The sequence below is a fragment of the Sapajus apella genome, unplaced genomic scaffold (assembly GCF_009761245.1).
Source record: "Sapajus apella isolate SASKATOON/1434 unplaced genomic scaffold, GSC_monkey_1.0 scaffold23, whole genome shotgun sequence".
Classification (NCBI taxonomy): Eukaryota; Metazoa; Chordata; class Mammalia; order Primates; family Cebidae; genus Sapajus; species Sapajus apella.
In genome coordinates, this window is record NW_022436963.1 from 8,879,902 (window position 1) to 8,898,210 (window position 18,309).

Sequence of the window (18,309 nt, forward strand, 5' to 3'; positions counted from 1 at the left end):
TCAACAAACACTTATTGACTAATGTCAAAGTAATTATACCAGAAAACTCTAGAAATAACAAATATTAATTGGATCTTGTTCTTAAGAAGCTCACAACTCAGTAGAGGAGATGAGACATGCCAAAAAAAAAAAATCAATTCATGGCTAAAAGAAAAGTTCTAAGAAGAAAAATGTCATCTCCAGTCAAGAGACTTTCTCAAAGAGAAAACAATTTCTAATTTAAAATAATTGGGGGAGGAAAATAAAAGAGTTATAACATTTTATGTACATATATACTTCATAGAGGTTCAACTCAAATAATTTAAAATTCTTTTAAAAATCCACATAAAAAAATCCACTGGGTAAAGATGTAATACCTGCAGAGCTTCAGCTATTCGTTCTACCAAACTCAAAACAATATCTTCCAAATCTTGAAAGGTAGGATAAAATTCCATTTTGTCATCATCAAATGTCAATTCCATCTTAAATATTGGCAGCCTTTGTTGATCTTTTGGGTCAAAGAGTTTTACAAATTCTTCTATAGTTTTCCTTAAGAAATCCTTTAGCTGCATGACATAAATTGCTATTACTTTAGAGAGTACAAATTCAACCTTTAACTGAAATCAGTAAACTGATTATAATTGCCTATATCTGATTATAATTGTCTATAATTAAAACATCCTCTCAATCCATTTAGTCTTGAAAATTATCTTCATTCAGCATACTATATACATGTGTGTACACACACACACACACACATGGTTTTTGTTTTTTGTATTTTTTAAAGACGGGGTTTCACCATGTTGGTCAGGCTGGTCTTGAACTCCCAACCTCAGGTGATCCGCCTGCCTTGGCCTACAAAGTGCTTGGATTACAGACGTGAGCCACTACGCCCGGCCATTTTTGTTTTTATTTTAAGTCAGTGTCTCACTCTGTTGCCCAGACTGTAGTGCAGTGGTAACATCATAGCTCACTGTAACCTTGAACTCCTGGACTCAGGCAATCTTTCTGCCTCAGCCTCCTGAGTAGCTGGGACTACAGTACATGGCATCATACCCAGCTAATCAGCATGATATGTTCTTTTTAATTTTTAGTATTTGTGGGTACACAGTAGGTGTATATATTTATGGGTTACATGAGATATTCTGACACAGGAATGTAATGTTTATTAGTTACGTAAGGGTAAATGGGGTATCCATCACTTCAAGTATTTATCCCTTGTGTTACAAACAATCTAATTATACTCTTTTAGTTATTTTTAAAGGGATGATCAAATTATGTTTTGCTGTAGTTACCCAGTTGTGCTAGCAAGCACTAAGTCTTTTTCATTCATTGTTTTTTCTTTTCTTTTTTTTTTGAGGCAGGGTTGCCCAGGTTGGAATGCAGTGGCAAGACCTTGACTCATTGCAACCTCTGCCTCTTGGGCTCAAGCCATCCTCCCACCTCAGCCTCCCGAATAGCTGGAACTACCTGCACGTGCCACCACGTCTGGCTAATTTTTGTAGAGACAGGGTTTTGCCATGTTGCTCATAGCTGGTCTCAAACTCCTGAGCTCAAGCGACCCGCCCGATTCCACCTCCCACAGTGCTGGGATTACAGGCATGTGCCACCACACTCAGCTTATTCATTCTTTCTAATTGTTTATTGTATCCATTAAATATCTCCATTTACCCCCCACCTCTCCCACCACCTTCCGCAGCCCCTGGTAACCACCCTTCTACTCTTTATCTCCATGATTTCAACTGTTTTAATTTTTAGCTCCCACAGATAAGTGAGAACATACATTAACAAACAAAACAATAAATAGAACATTATATGCAAACCCTAGTTTTGTTTTTGTTTTTGTTTTTTAAGACCAGGCTAGAATGGCAGTGGCACAATCGTAGTTCACAGCAGCCTCGAGCTCCTGGGATCCTGGACTCAAGCAATCCTCCCGCCTCAGCTTCTTGAGTAGCTGGGACCATAGGCATGAGCTACCATGCCTGGCTCATTTTTCACTTTTTTTTCTAGAGACACTGTCTCACTTTGTTAGCCAGGCTTGTCTTGAGCTCCTAGGATCAAGCGATCCTCCCAAAGTGCCGAGATAATAGGCATGAGCTACCATATCAAGCCAAGCCTTAATTTTTAAATAGAATATCAACAATCTTAAAATGGCAACTCAGAATTTTTCACATTCTTTTTTTTTTGAGACCGAGTTTCATTCTTGTTGCCCAGGCTGGAGTGTAATGGCACAATCTCAGCTCACTGCAACCTCCGCCTCCCAAGTTCAAGCAATTCTTCTGCCTCAGCCTTCCGAGTAGCTGGGATTACAGGCGTACACCACCACACCCAGCTAATTTTGTATTTTTAGTAGAGACAGGGTTTCTCCATGTTGGTCAGGCTCATCTCGAACTCCCGACCTCAGGTAATCTGCCTGCCTTGGCCTCCCAAAGTGCTGGGATTATAGGCATGTAGAATTTTTCACATTCGTTATTAATTCTGTCCCTGGCACAGAAAATGTTCCAGAAGATCAAAGAACATGGTAAAAGCTGAGGGGAGGGGAGGCCTGACAGCTGGAGGTAAGGGTGTAATGGGGGACATGCACATGGAGTGAGGTACAGTGGAATGCTATTGTCTCAAGGGCAAATTGTTAAATATTCAAGAATTTGGTGAGCCAGTTGCTAAACTCTTAGAAGCTTGAAATTTACCACAGTGGGAAAATTTACACCACAGAAATCAGCAAACACTACAAGTCAGGGTAATTTTCTTTTTCTCTTGTTTGTTTGTTTTTGAGACAGAGTCTCATTCTCTTGCCCAGGCTGGAATGCAGCACAACCTCTGCCTCCCAGTCTCAAATTATTCTCATGCCTCAGCCTCCTGAGTGGCTGCGATTGTAGGTGTATGCCACCACACCTGGCTAATTTTTGTATTTTCAGTAGAGAGGAGGTTTGCCATGTTGGCCAGGCTGGTCTTGAACTCATGAGCTCAAATGATCCACCCGCCTGGGCCTCCCAAAGTGCTGGTATTATAGGTGTGAGCCACTGCACCCAGCCTCAGGGTGATTTTCTTTTCTGGAGAGCCATATCTCTAGCACACTACTAGGTGAATGTAAAGCCACTGGAACTTAGAAATGTGCACAACAAGCTTCTAAAGTATGAATAATGCTTTCTTATAGAGAACCAACTGCTGGGAAGTTAGCCCAGCAGACAAACATGGATCTACATGATCTTCAAGACATTCCTCATCTCTTTACTTTTATTAATAATCACAGTCCTCTTAAGAGGATAAAGGTAGAAAGGAAACCATGTATATTACTTACAGCGTTACATACTAGATATTAAATATGTATATTCTCCTTTTAAACATGCAAGACAAAAGTCATGGAATTACTGGAAGTCTTTACCAAAAGGGAAAGTTTTTCTTCAAAACTATTTTTCTAGAATTGTATGTCTACAATAGTAAAAATTTGAGGAGGTCATAAATATAATTTCATAAAATTAAAAATTCTCTTTGTCATTTAAAGATTATCAATGATTTTTAAAATTGTTTCCACTGGATTCCTCTTACACAATGATCAATAACATTTTATTTTATTTTATTTTATTTTATTTATTTATTTTTTTTTTGAGACGGAGTTTCACTCATGTTACCCAGGCTGGAGTGCAATGGCGCTATCTCGGCTCACCGCAACCTCCGCCTCCTGGGTTCAGGCAATTCTCCTGCCTCAGCCTCCTGAGTAGCTGGGATTATAGGCACGCACCACCATGCCCAGCTAATGTTTAGTATTTTTAGTAGAGACGGGGTTTCACCATGTTGACCAGGATGGTCTCGATCTCTTGACCTGGTGATCCACCCGCCTCGGCCTCCCAAAGTGCTGGGATTACAGGCTTGAGCCACCGCGCCCGGCCAATCAATAACATTTTAAACCAATATTTTACTGAGAACAAAATGAAAATCAATCAACTTGGAATCTAATAAATTCAAAAATACATTACTAGAATAGTTTTTTGTTAACATACTACAATAAAGCTATAATTAACTTACATATCCTTTAGGCATGAGCCAAGTAATCACTCCTAATACTGGCATATACTTCTAGACTTCTTTCATGTTAGTTTCAGAAACTCAGTATTTTTCTGCTAAAATTATTTAAATAAAATTACAGTAGAAATACTCTATTTCAAAATAATTACTTAGCACTATGTTTACATAGAATTTTAATTTAAAATACTGAACTAATTTTAATAACATTATCATTGAATATATGTAAAGTGTATTTACCTGATTTGACATAAGTGTGGAAACACAGCTATAAAATGCATCCAACTTTTCAGGTTTAATACCTTCTAGTGCCTCCTTCTTGGTAAAGATGTTTATAACCTTTGGATACCATGTATTCATTATCTTCTCTTCTGCTTTTCTAGCTTCTATTGATAGATCAGTTTTCAGTGATTCACAATCAATTGGACCTTTAGCTCTATTTATGAGAAAAAGAAATATGATTTGAAGCAAATGATACATATTAGTCTTAAAAAACATTTGTTGGGCCAGGCGAGGTGTCTCATGCCTGTAATCCCAACACTTTGGGAGGTTGAGGCAGGTGGATCATGAGGTCAGGAGTTCAAGACCAGCCTGGCTAACACGGTAAAACAGTGTCTCTACTAAAAATACAAAAATTAGCTGGGCGAGTTGGTGTGCACCTACAATCCCAGCAACTTGGGAGGCTGAGGCATAAGAATTGCTGGAACCTGGGAGGCATAGGTTCAATGAGCCAAGATTGCGCCACCAAACTCCAGCCTGGGTTACAGAGCAACATTCAATCTCAGGGAAAAAAACAAAAGCAAAAACAAAAACATACAATTGTTGAAACAAGTAAGCCATATTGGTGTTTTTGTTTTGTTTTGTTTTGTTTCTTTGTTTGTTTTGAGGCAGAGTCTCACTCTGTCCCCCAGGCTGAAGTGCAGTGGTGCCATCTCAGCTCACTGCAACCTCTGCCTCCCAGGTTCAAGTGATTCTCCTGCTTCAGCCTCCCAAGTAGCTGGGACTACAGGCGCGCACCACCACATCCAGCTAATTTTTTTTTTCTTTGAGACAGAGTTCACTCTGTTGCAATCTCAGTTCACTTCAACCTCCGCCTCCTGGGTTCAAGCAGTTCTCCTGCCTCAGCCTTCCGAATAGCTGGGATTAGAAGTATGTACCACCATGCCTGGCTAATTTTATATTTTTAGTAGAAACGGGGTATCTCCATATTGGTCAGGCTGATCTCAAACTCTCAACCTCAGGTGATCCGCCCACCTCTGCCACCCAAAGTGCTGGGATTACAGGCATGAGCCACTGCACCCAGCCTAATTTTCTGCATTTTTAGTAGAGATGCGGTTTCACTGTGTTAGCCAGGATGGTCTGGATCTCCTGACCTCATGATCCACCCATCTGGCCTCCCAAAGTGCTGCAATTACAGGCATAAGCCACCATGCCTGGCCAAGATACATTTTTTATATTCTAAAATTTAGAGAAAAGTGTTGAAGATTAGGAATCAGTTTTTAAAATTATATAGTCAAAAATATAAACTCAAGCAAAGAGACATTCAAATTTTAAATTTAATTAGTAAGTACAGGGTTTTACCTAATTCCTGTGAAGTCCAACAAAATTATACCATCAAATGTTGTATAACCAAGGTCCAGTAGCGTTTTCATAGTTGGATGAACAATGTACAAATTAGAGAATATTTGATTTCTTGCCTGCACATAGCTAGAATGCCAAGGATTAGAATAATCTAGGCCTCTGGAAAAACAAAACACATGTCAAATATGATTAAAATAATATACTCTAAACTTTAGGAAATAATGTTTATAACATGAATTAATATTAAAGTGAGAAAACTGGGGCTTGAGAAGAGGGAACTGTGTCACTAATGGAAGCCTTATATGCATTTAATAAAAACACATCAAGAACTCAAAAGTGCATTATCTTCAGAAAGAACAGAAATAATTTGTGAGTAAGGCTGACTGATGGGCCAGATCTGAGAGCTCTGCTAACTTCCACTGTGCTTTGGTTCAGTCACCCCAGGTAAAGATGAAAGAACACAGTCTTTAGGACTGGAAAAGGGATGGAGAGATCTTTCTGGCATACGCCAAAGGTTACTCAAGGCTAAGTTAAGCTATGCATTCATAAAGATCTCCCCAATTATGTATGCAGAACTAAACAAGCAGAGTGGAGAGGACACCACTGGGGGAAAAACAAGAGTACTTTTTTTTTAGATGTGTTCAAAATGCCTTTGAGAATCACAATTGTCGCCAGGCGCGGTGGCTCAAGCCTGTAATCCCAGCACTTTGGGAGGCCGAGGCAGGTGGATCACAAGGTCAAGAGATCAAGACCATCCTGGTCAACATGGTGAAACCCCGTCTCTACTAAAACTACAAAAAAATTAGCTGGGCATGTTGGCGCGTGCTTGTAATCCCAGCTACTCAGGAGGCTGAGGCAGGAGAATTGCCTGAACCCAGGAGGCGGAGGTTGCGGTGAGCCGAGATCGCGCCATTGCACTCCAGCCTGGGTAACAAGAGCGAAACTCCGTCTCAAAAAAAAAAAAAAAAAAAAAGAGAATCACAATTGTAGACCTCAATCTAAGATCAGTTTATTTTTGATTTGTATGAAAAATTGAGGTACTCTTTTTAAAATAATTTACTCACACAGGGGATTCAGGCAAAGGACCTCCTTCATCTTCAAGCCATTTAATCGGTGGTTTCACAAGAACGCTCTGCACTAAAATACATAAATATATTATTGCTTCTTGAAAATCTCTGTACAACCTATTCATATCAACGTTTCTAACTTTTGATTTGGGATGTTATAGTTTACTATGCATTAAAAGGAATGCAAGAAAAAACTCCTTTATTTGAAACAAAATCAAGTTCTTGGTACTATTTTGGCCTTACTTTAGAGGAAAGTTCAGATAAAGAAAAGCTTTAATACACTCTCAGTTTTTCACATTCCATCTACTCAAAAGTCACCAGCATGGCCACTTAAAAAAATGTATTTCATGGTGGCTACCAGGGGCTGGGAGGATGTTGGTGACAGGCTACCAAATTTCAGTTAGATAGGAGGGAACAAGTTCAAAAGATTATACAAGATGGAGGCCGGGCACAGTGGCTCATGCCTGTACAGCACTTTGGGAGACCAAGGCGGGCGGATCACCTGAGGTCAGGAGTTTGAGACCAGCCTGGCCAACATGGTGAAACCCTGTCTCTACTAAAAATACAAAAATTAACCAGACTTGGTGGTGTGTGCCTGTAATCCCAGCTATTCAGGAGGCTGAGGCAGAAGAATTGCTTGAACCCAGGAGGGGAAGGTTGCAGTGAGCCGAGATCACCACTGCACTCCAGCCTGGGCGACAAGAGCGAAACTTCATCTCAAAAAAAAGAAAAGAAACTATACAACATGGTGACTGGCTAATAACAATTTATTGTATTTTTGAAAATTGCCAAGAGTAGATTTTGTGTTCCTACCACACACAAAAAATGATAAATATGGGAAAAATGCATCTGTTAATTAGCTCAATTTAGCTACTCCACAATGTATACATATTTCAAAATATACTGTACATGATAATTATATACAATTTTTATTTGTCAGTTTTTAAAAAGGAAAAAAGTTTTTCTAAAAATAGCAAAGATTATACCTTAATAAATCTTCCAAAACACATTAGCATTTTCTAGCAAACCTATAAATAGTATAGCTAAAATCATAAAGACAAAGTAAAACATCAAAGAGATATTAGCTTAAAAAAAAAAAAATACAAAAATTATCCTTAAACTGTAAGGATGTTGACTTGAAAATAGGCTCAAAATAAAACCTTTAAATAAAATCATATGTAAGAAATACATATAGTTTAGGCCAGGCTGAGTGGTTCCCTATAATCCTAGCACTTTGGGAGGCCAAGGTGAGCACATGGCTTGAGCCCAGGAGTTCGAGACCAGGTTGGCCAACATGGTGAAACCCTATCTTTACCAAAAAATAAAAAAATCAGCTGGGCATGGAGGTGCATGCCTGAAGGTCCAGGTACTCGGGAGGCTGAGGTAGGGGAATCACTTCAACTCAGCAGGTGGAGGCTGCAGTGAGCTGAAATAGCATCCCTGTACTCTAGCCTGGACACAGTGATCCTGTCTCAAAGAAAAAGAAAAGAAGAAAAAAATAAGTATCATTTAAATATATAGTATTCTTTATTCATTTTGCTTATTTCTATTTTTGATTCAGTGCGGTTGGGGAGAAGCAAAGGTGAAAGAAGCTTGGTGTGTGTTAAATGCTACTTACCCAAATATCTCTTCATGCTGTTTTCAAAGTCACTTGATACCTCATTTATCAGACTTTCAAGGAGCTCTTCTCTTTCTTTCCCTTCCTTTAAAGACTCAGGTATCAGCCTTAACATGTGATCCAGCCATTCCTGCTGAATAGGTACTATAGGACTACTTTCTACACATTGCTTCATATAAATATAGTTGAACTGGGAACATAATAAGAAAAAGTTAAATGTTCTGCATGGTTGTAGCATTTCAGCGTAACTCCTGAACTCTCCTTCCTAAAATAACATTTTTTCAGATTAAAAATAATCTGAAGGCCGGGCGCGGTGGCTCAAGCCTGTAATCCCAGCACTTTGGGAGGCCGAGGCGGGTGGATCACAAGGTCAAGAGATCAAGACCATCCTGGTCAACATGGTGAAACCCCGTCTCTACTAAAACTACAAAAAATTAGCTGGGCATGGTGGCGCGTGCCTGTAGTCCCAGCTACTCAGGAGGCTGAGGCAGGAGAATTGCCTGAACTCAGGAGGCGGAGGTTGCGGTGAGCCGAGATCGCGCCATTGCACTCCAGCCTGGGTAACAAGAGCGAAACTCCGTCTCAAAAAAAAAAAATAATAATAATAATAATAATAATAATCTGAAAAATAACATTTTCAGAATAAAAACCACTTAATCTAAAAGTACACCCTACAAATAAACCATTTTATCTTTTTCTTTATGATGAATTATTGCCAAATTAATGTTCTTAATAGAGTCTTCATTTCCTCAAGGCAAAACAAAGATTATCTAACTTATTATTCCTTATTATCTAACTTATTATTATAATATATCCACTGATTCAACAAATATTCAGACATTGTTCTAAACGCTGAGTATAGAGTAGCTGAACAAAACAGACAAAGCCTATGCTCTCTTGGAGATTATATTCCAGTACCATGGTAGTATAATATAATTTCATAAATTCTTTCATAAGAATGGTCTGACTAAAAATAGACAAGAATAAATGAAAAGACACTTGATTTTAGTAAAGACATTTTAACATCATGAAAATTTCAGTTTTCCCAAAATTAACACAATGCCAATAAAAATATCTACATACATTTTTATGGAATTAGATAAGTTGATCCTAAAGTTCATGTGGAAAAATAAACATGCAAAATAACCAAGAAAACCCTGAGAAAGAAAATCTGCAATGGAGGGCTAGCCCTAGGAGACATTAGAATATACCAGAAAGCCTGGTGTAGCACAGGTGTATGAATAAACACACCAGTGGAAAACAAAAAAAGTCAAAAAATAGACCAATATATCAGAAAATTTAGCACATGATAAACATGGCATCTCAAATCACTGGGTTTTCATAACTACTTCTGGAACAACTGGTTAGCCATTTAGAAAAAGATAAAATCCACACACACGAATAAACTCCAGAATTTAACTTAAACAATGAAATTATATAAAAGGATCAAGAAGAAAAAGATAGATGAAGTATTTTATAACTTGAGTATAGGAAAAACCTTTCTATCTACGATTCAAATACTAGATACAAAAAAAAATCAAATGATAGATTAATTTTCACTACATACAAATGTAAATGTTTGCATAACAAAAACAATTTAAAAAGACAATTGACAATCTGGCAGAAAATATTTGCAACATAGATCTCAGATAAAGTATAAAGAATGCTTTAAAATTTAGGTGATGGGTGAACCTTAAGGACATTATGCTAAGTGAAATAAGCCAGTCACAATAAGACAAGTATTGCATTATTCCACTTATATGAAAAATGGAGTAGTTAAATTTATAGAAACAGAAAACAAAATGGTAGCTACCAAGGGGTATGGGGAAGAGGAAGTTGTTATTTAATAAGTACAGAGTTTCAGTTTTGCAAGATGAAAATGTTCTGAAGATTTGCTGCACAGCAATATGAAACTACTACTAAACTGTGCTTGCTTTGGCAGCACATATACTAAAATTGGAACGATACAGAGAAGATTAGCATGGCCTCCGTGCAAGCATGACACACAAATTCATGAAACATTCCATATTTTTGAAACAATAAATACTGGCGAGCTGTGGAGAAAAAGGAATGCTTTTACACTGTTCGTGGGAATGTAAATTATTTCAACCATTGTGGAAGACAGTATGGTGATTCCTCAAGAATCTAGAACCAGAAATAGCATTTGATCCAGGAATCCCATTACTGAGTATATACCCAAAGAAATGTGAATATAAATGTCTTTATATTCTACTATAAAGACACATGCACACATATGTTTATTGCAGCACTATTTATAATAGCAAAGTCATGGAACCAATCCAAATGCCCATCAGTGATAGACTGGATAAAGAAAATGTGGTCCAGATATACCATGGAATACTACACAGCCATAAAAAGGAATGAAATCACATCCTTTGCAGGGACATGGATGAAGCTGGAAGCCATCATCCTCAGCAAACACAGGAACAGAAAACCAAATACTGCATATTCTCACTCCTAAATGGGAGGTGAACAATGAGAACACATGGACACAGACAGGGGAACAACACAAACCAGGGCCCCATAGTGAGGTGGAGGGCAAGGGAAGGGAACCTAGAGGATGGGCCAATAGGTGCAGCAAACCACCATGGCATAAGTATACCTATGTAACAAACCTGCATGTTATGCACATGTAGCCCAGAACTTAAAATTTTTTAAAACAATTTTTTTAAAGAAAATACTACTAAACTGTACCCTTAAAAATGGTTAAGATGGGCCAGGTGTGGTGGCACGTGCATTAGTCCCAGCTACTCGGGAGGCTGAGGTGGGAGGATCGCTTGAGCCTAGGAGTTCTGGGCTGTGGTGCGCTGTGCCGATCGGGTGTCCACACTAAGTTCGGCACCAATATGGTTACCTCTGGGGAGCAGGGGATCACCAGGTTGCCTAAGGAGGGGTGAACCGGCCCAGATCGGAAACAGAGCAGGTCAAAACTCTGGTGCTGATCAGCAGTGGGATCACACCTGTGAATGGCCACTGCACTCCAGCCTGGGCAACATAGTGAGACCCCATCTCAAAAAAATTAATAATTTTTGGCCGGGCGCGGTGGCTCACGCCTGTAATCCCAGCACTTTGGAAGGCCGAGGCGGGTGGATCACGAGGTCAAGAGATCGAGACCATCCTTGTCAACATGGTGAAACCCCGTTTCTACTAAAAATACAAAAAATTAGCTGGGCATGGTGGTGCGTGCCTGTAATCCCAGCTACTCAGGAGGCTGAGGCAGGAGAATTGCCTAAACCCAGGAGGCAAAGGTTGCAGTGAGCCGAGATCGCGCCATTGCACTCCAGCTTGGGTAACAAGAGCGAAACTCCGTCTCAAAAAAAAAAAAAAAGAAAAAGAAAAAAAAAATAAATAATTTTTAAAAAATGGTTAAGATGGTTTTATGTTATGTGTATTTTTTCACAATTTGCAAACGTTTAGGGGAAAATAACACCAAAACTACAACAGAAAAATGGGCAGAAGATATAAACCAACATTTCACAATAAAAATATAATTAAAGGCCAGGTACAGTGGCTCATGCCTGTAATCCCAGCACTTTGGGAGGCCAACGTGGGTAGATCGCTTGAGGCCAAGAATTCAAGGCCAGCCTGGCCAACATAGTAAAACCCTGTCTCTGCTAAAAATACAAAAAAGTAGCTGGGCGTGGTGGTGGGTGCCTGTAATCTCAGCTACTCGGGAGCCTGAGGCAGGAGAATTGCTTGAGCCTGTGAGGCAGAGGTTGCAGTGAGCTAAGACTGCTCCATTGCACTCCAGCCCAGGCGACAGTGTGAGACTCCGTCTCAAAATATTAATACTAATAATACTAATAATGGCACCTAAACCATATTTTTAAATGTATAATCTTATTCATAACTACAGAAAGCAAATTTAAACTACCCTGAAATAGCATCTGTCATGTATCAGATTGACAAAATTTTTTTTAAATATGACCCCCACATTCTTTTGTGAAACTATGGGGAATCAAACACTCTCACAAATTTTGCAATATCTAACAAGACTACATATTGACCCAGAAGTCCCACTTAGAGAAATTAACACTATACCTCCAACTGTATGAAAACACACATATACAAGGTTATTCATTACAGCAAAATACTGGAAACATTTAAGAGTGGTTGATGCATACATTGGTGTTCTGTGCAGCAATACTGAAAAATGAGGAAGATTGATATGGAGCGATTTCTACGATAAATTATTGAGTTAAAAACAAAATGTGATCAGGTGTGGTGGCTCACACCTGTATTCCCAGCACTTTAGGAGCCAAGGTGGGCAGATCACAAGGTCAAGAGATGGCCAAATGGTGAAACGCCATCTCTACCAAAAATTAAAAGAAAAAAAATTAGCTGGGTGTAGTGGTGTGCACCTGTAGTCCTAGCTACTTGGGAGGCTGAGGTAGAATTGCTTGAACCTGGGAGGCGAAGGTTGCAGTGAGTTGAAATCACACCACTGCACTCCAGCCTGGGCGACAGAGCGAGACTCCATCTCAAAAAAAAAAAAAAAAAAACCAGAGCAAGAGTACCTGTAGTATGATGCATTTTGTGTAAGATAAAAGGAAATAAGAAAACATACCTGTTCATTTGTGAAAAAAAAAAAAAACACACACACAGAGAAGGATAAATCAAAAATTAATGAGATTGGTTATATGAAAGAGTGGCTTGGAACAGGTAGAAAGTATGGGGGCATAGGAACAGGGTAGAAGGGATGGGAGATGCTTTTTTGAGTTGTATTTTTGGTATAGTTCTGATTTTAAACCTTGCTGTTGTTTCACATGCTCAAAGCATAACTAAAAAATATCAACACAAATAGGGAAGAAGCTCCAAATGAAAACAAACAAATCAATGAACCTACCTAAATTTCAAGTTGTTAATAATTACCTAGCTGAAAACATATTAATAATTACCTACTGAACAGGAGTGTAGAACCAATATTGAACACAATATTTTAACCATATATCTTTATGCTAAGAATAAAAAACTATAGATGAATATTAAATTATGGTGAACAGGTTTGTTTTTCACAGTAGCATGAGTTAGCAATTTTGAAATTATTTATGTATACTCTAGAATTTAACAAAATAAGTAAACCTTGTGGCTAATGGATGAAAGCCAGATTCCTCACTGTCAGAGACGGGAGCTATGCATAGAGAAAGGGGGACAGGCTAGAATGAACCCTGTGATGTTGAACTGGAATAGGAGGTATCAGTACAAATCCATGGTTTTTGAGAGGGAGAGAAAAAGAATTATTTTCTAGATCTTTCTGCTGAGAAAGCCAGGAAGCAATGACACTCAGTATCGAGGAGCACATCCAACACACACATCATGGTTTCTAACTACCATTCCCTACTAAAAGGAGCCAAAAATCCCTAGAAAAATGACTGATTCCAGGGCTAGAATAGAAAAAGTATACACAGCATGATCCTGGAAAATCTTATTATGCCAAAAAGTAAGGATGTGCTCAAAGAATGATGAGATATGTAAAAAAAGATGAAAGAGTAAACTTGAAGGGCTCCCACTGGCCAAATATGGACCAATTGAACTTCGAAACTAGTAAGAATAAAGCCAGCTCACTGTGGCTCATGCCTGTAATCCCAGCTACTCAAGAGGCTGGGGTGGGAGCACGGCTTGAGCCCAAGGGTTCAAGGCTGCAGTGAGCTATGATCACAACACTGTTCTCCAGCCTGGACAACAGAGCAAAACCTCATCTCTAAAAACTAATCATAATAATTACTAATAATACATTATAACTTAATGGCTAAAATAAAAATCCATAGTCTACACTTATATAAATGAACAAATGGATGAAGAAAAAAATTAGAAGTCCTTTCTTACTACAGAATTCCAACTAAAAAATGTAAAAGAAGTGATAAAAAATTACTATTTGGCAACTATCATAGTAATCATTGTTACAGACAAAGATGTTAATATTATGGGAACAGATACAGCTTACAGGGGATTTCTTGGTACTCTTTTTTGGAACTTTTCTGTATGTCTAAAATTATTCTGATATAAAAAAATGTTTTTAATGTATAGCCTAGATGGACATTTTTTCTTTTGTATCTTACCTTTATTTTTTTCAATTAGTTGCTCACTCAAAATTCTTACAGAAAGACATTTCCTATGCCCACTCCATTAATGTACTGCTTAATCTTAAAAGTCTCGTGATTGTCCCCAATCCCTCACTGTATCAATGGGCTGACCTCTGTCTAGCATTGAACTTGGTCCTCTTCCTACTCCAGCTCATCCCTCCTCTCTAGATGATCTTAGTAAGTGTCTCCAATTACCCTACAAAATCAGGCCAAAGCTTAAGGGTCGTCCTTGGTTCCTCTTTTCCTCACCCTCCACATGCACTCTATCTGCAAGTCCTGTCACATCTACACCACAAATATGAGTCTAACAATTTCTCTCTAGCTCTATTGCTATCACTCTAGTCTAAACTACCATTCTCTCTCACCTAGACTGCTATCTTGTACAACTACCTGGTTCTTCCTTTATATTCCTGCCATAGCCACAATCCATCTTCTGAAGAATCTTAGTGGGCTTTTTTATATAATTGTCAAAATGACTTTTCAACATTAAATCAATTTATGTTATCCCCATGGGCAGAATCCTCCAGTGAGTTCTAATTGTCACTTTGAGTAAAATCCAAGCACCTTACCATAGCCCACAAGGCCCTTGTATCTGGCTCCTGACTCCCTTTTCAAGTTTATTTTATACCTTCCCATGAGTTCAGTCAGCATGCTCTAGTCAAGCTGGAACATACCAAGTTGTTTTCTCCTTCAGGTAAATTAAACTCAGCTGTTCTCTCTGTTGGGAAATTCTCAACCCCAGGTCCTTCCATGGCTGGCTCCTTTATACCATTCAGGTCTCCATAAATGTCACCAACTCAGGAATGCCTTAACTACCTGCCTGATACGGCCCCACTCCCTCACCAGTCACTATATATCATACTACCCTGTATTTCCTTCATAGTACTTATCACAGTTTTATTTCTTAAGTGAAATAAATTAAAAATTTTTATTTGATTATTATATGTCTTCCTCATTAAAGTATAAGCTTCATAAGGGCTATAGGTCCATCTTGTCCAGCAATCTTCAGCTTCCAGCACAGGATCAAGTACAGGTATTTATTAAGTATCTCATGAATAAATAAATTATACAAAGATGATATTTTCTCAATACCCCAAACCTATAGCAGTTCTAGAAAGCAGGTCATGGTCAAGCTCTGAAATATCATATAGAAAATTAAGCTTGAATAAAATTACTATATGACCGTATAATGAAAGGAAATTTATTGAATGTGTTTTTCTGTGGGGGGAAAAAAAAAAGGAAATTTAAATTCATTATTCTAATTATGTATCTTTAGCTTATGCCTTTTTAAAACTATTTCATCTCCTAAAATAAAAATGTTTGACCCAAGAAAGATCCAAGATGGCCGATTACTAGCAGCTCAGGATCGTAGCTCCCAGTGAAAGCACAGAGAACGAGAGGACACCACACTTTCAGACGAGTTTTTGTTGCTCACAGACCAGGAGATTCCCAGTGGAGGAGCCCCACGGGTCACCAGCGCAACTCTTGTGGCCAGCATGGCAGTTTTCCTGGCACCCCGGCGCGGCGGTTCTTGGTGCAGAGTAAACAGGACTGGGGCCCCTTCTGGTCGATGTTTGGAGCTCCGAAAACGCAGAGTCGCCCATTCAGCTGATTGAAAAACGGACTCAAGAGGGAAGCCAGACCGGAGATTCCCAGGCAGAAAAGCCCCACGAATCTTCACGCCGCTGTTTTGGCCGGCGCAGTGGGTTGCTCAGATTCCGGTGCTGGGAATCAACAAGTTGGACGTCCACTCAGAGACCTAATTTGAAAGTCGGTAATTACAAAGACGACAGGTGGATAAATTTACAATGATGGGAAGAAACCAGCGTAAAAAAGCTGGGAATACCCAAAATCAGAATGCCTCTCCCTCTACAGGGGATCACAGTTCCTCATCAACAAGGGAACAAGGCCTGATGGAGAACGAGTGCGTTCCATTAACAGATTTAGGCTTCAGAAGGTGGACAATAAGAAATTTCTGTGAGTTAAAAGAACATGTTCTAGCCCAATGTAAAGAAACTACAAACCTTGAAAAAAGGTTTGATGAAATCCTAACGAGAACAGACAATCTAGAGAGGAATATAAGTGAATTAATGGAACTGAAGAATACAAGAACTCTGCGAAGTACGCACAGGTTCTAACAGTCAAATTAGGCCGGGCGCGGTGGCTCACGCCTGTAATCCCAGCACTTTGGGAGGCTGAGGTGGGTGGATCACGAGGTCAAGAGATCGAGACCATCCTGGTCAACATGGTGAAACCCCGTCTCTACTAAAACTACAAAAAATTAGCTGGGCATGGTGGCACGTGCCTGTAATCCCAGCGACTCAGGAGGCTGAGGCAGGAGAATTGCCGGAACCCAGGAGGCGGAGGTTGCAGTGAGCCGAGATCGCGCCATTGCACTCCAGCCTGGGTAACAAGAGCGAAACTTCATCCCAAAAAAAAAAAAAAAAACAGTCGAATTGATCAAGCAGAAGAAACGATATCAGAGGTCGAAGACTAACTTAATGAAATGAAATGAGAAGACAAGATTAAAGAAGAAAGAGTAAAAAGGAATGAGCAAAATCTCCAAGAAATATGGGACTATGTGAAAAGACCTAATTTACATTTGATAGGTGTACCTGAATGTCATGAAGAGAATGAATCCAAGCTGGAAAATATTCTTCAGGATATTATTCAGGAAAACTTTCCCAACCTAGTAAGGCAGGACAATATTCAACTCCAGGTAATACAGAGAACACCACAAAGATATTCCTCAAGTAGAGCAACCCCAAGACACATAATAGTTAGATTCACCAGGGTTGAAATAAAGGAGAAAATTCTAAAGGTAGCTAGAGAGAAAAGTCAGGTTACCCATAAAGGGAAGCGTATCAGACTCACAGCAGATCTCTCAGCAGAAACCCTACAAACTAGAAGAGAGTGGAGGTCAATATTCAATATCCTCAAAGAAAAGAATTTTCAACCCAGAATCTCATATCCAGCCAAACTAACCTTCATAAATGAAGGAAAAATAAAATTTTTCACGAACAAGCAAGCACTCAGAGATTTCATCACCACCAGGCCTGCTTTACAAGGGCTTTTGAAAGAAGCACTACACACAGAAAGGAACAATCAGTATCAGTCATCCCAAAAACTTACCAAAAGGTAAAGTGTATTTCTATAATGAAGAATCTACATCAACTAATGGGCAAAATAGCCAGCTAGCATTAAATGACAATATTAAACGCACAAATATCAATATTAATCCTAAATTTAAATTGATTAAATGCCCCAATCAAAGACACAGACAGGAAAATTGAATAACAAGTCAAAACCCATTGGTACGCTGTATCCAGATCCATCTCATAAGCAAGGACACACAAAGGCTCAAAACAAAGAGTTGGAGGAAGGCTCACCAATCATATGGAGAGCAAAAAACAAAACAAAACAAAACAGGAGTTGTAACTTTCGTCTCTGACAAAATAGACTTTAATAGTAACAAAGACTAAAAGAAACAAAGAAGGACATTACATAATGGTAAAAGGATCAATGCAACAGCAGGAGTCAATGATCATAAATACATATGCACCCAGTATAGGAACACCCAGATACGTAAGACAAGTTCTTAATGACTTATAAAGAGACTTGGACTCCCGCACAATAATAGCGGGAGACTTTGACACCACATTGTTAATATTCGACGGATCAATAAGATAGAAAATTAACAGGGACATCTATGATTTGAACTCAGACCTGGAACAAGTAAACTCAGTGAATATTTATAGAATTCTTCACCCCAGGTCCACAGAACACACATTTTTCTTAGTATTGTATTATATCTATTTTGAAAGTGACCACATAATTGAAAGTAAATCACTCTTCAGCATTTGCATAGCATTTCACAGACTTAAATGAAATACTGGTTGGCTGTCTGTTTGCTATTTTCTTCCCTTATTCCTTCCTGTCT

The 18,309-nt window shown here is 38.9% G+C and overlaps 1 protein-coding gene, 1 long non-coding RNA gene and 1 other non-coding gene across 13 annotated transcripts in view; 2 read left to right on the plus strand and 1 right to left on the minus strand.

Annotated features, from left to right (window-relative positions):
* The window catches only part of DNAH12 (dynein axonemal heavy chain 12), a 245,766-nt gene that overhangs the window by 203,956 nt on the left and 23,501 nt on the right, over positions 1 to 18,309 (minus strand). For 10 of the 11 annotated variants that reach the window (XR_004272357.1, XR_004272358.1, XM_032289540.1 and 7 more), the window contains 5 exons: positions 8,266 to 8,455; positions 6,645 to 6,717; positions 5,581 to 5,739; positions 4,240 to 4,435; positions 357 to 545 (listed from right to left, as the gene is read on the minus strand). Coding sequence is in view for 9 of the 11 variants with exons in the window: in XM_032289540.1 (XP_032145431.1) it covers positions 357 to 545; positions 4,240 to 4,435; positions 5,581 to 5,739; positions 6,645 to 6,717; positions 8,266 to 8,455 (807 nt within the window). In the remaining 2 variants the exon portion in view is untranslated. Of the gene's footprint in view, positions 1 to 356; positions 546 to 4,239; positions 4,436 to 5,580; positions 5,740 to 6,644; positions 6,718 to 8,265; positions 8,456 to 18,309 lie in introns of those variants that run through there. The other variant, XM_032289542.1, reaches the window with a different exon arrangement.
* LOC116559169 lies at positions 6,164 to 6,645 on the plus strand. Its single transcript, XR_004272360.1, has 3 exons — positions 6,164 to 6,247; positions 6,301 to 6,304; positions 6,571 to 6,645. It is a non-coding gene; the product is annotated as an uncharacterized LOC116559169 (long non-coding RNA).
* Positions 10,192 to 10,298, plus strand: LOC116559633. The gene has a single exon (XR_004272539.1). It is a non-coding gene; the product is annotated as a U6 spliceosomal RNA (small nuclear RNA).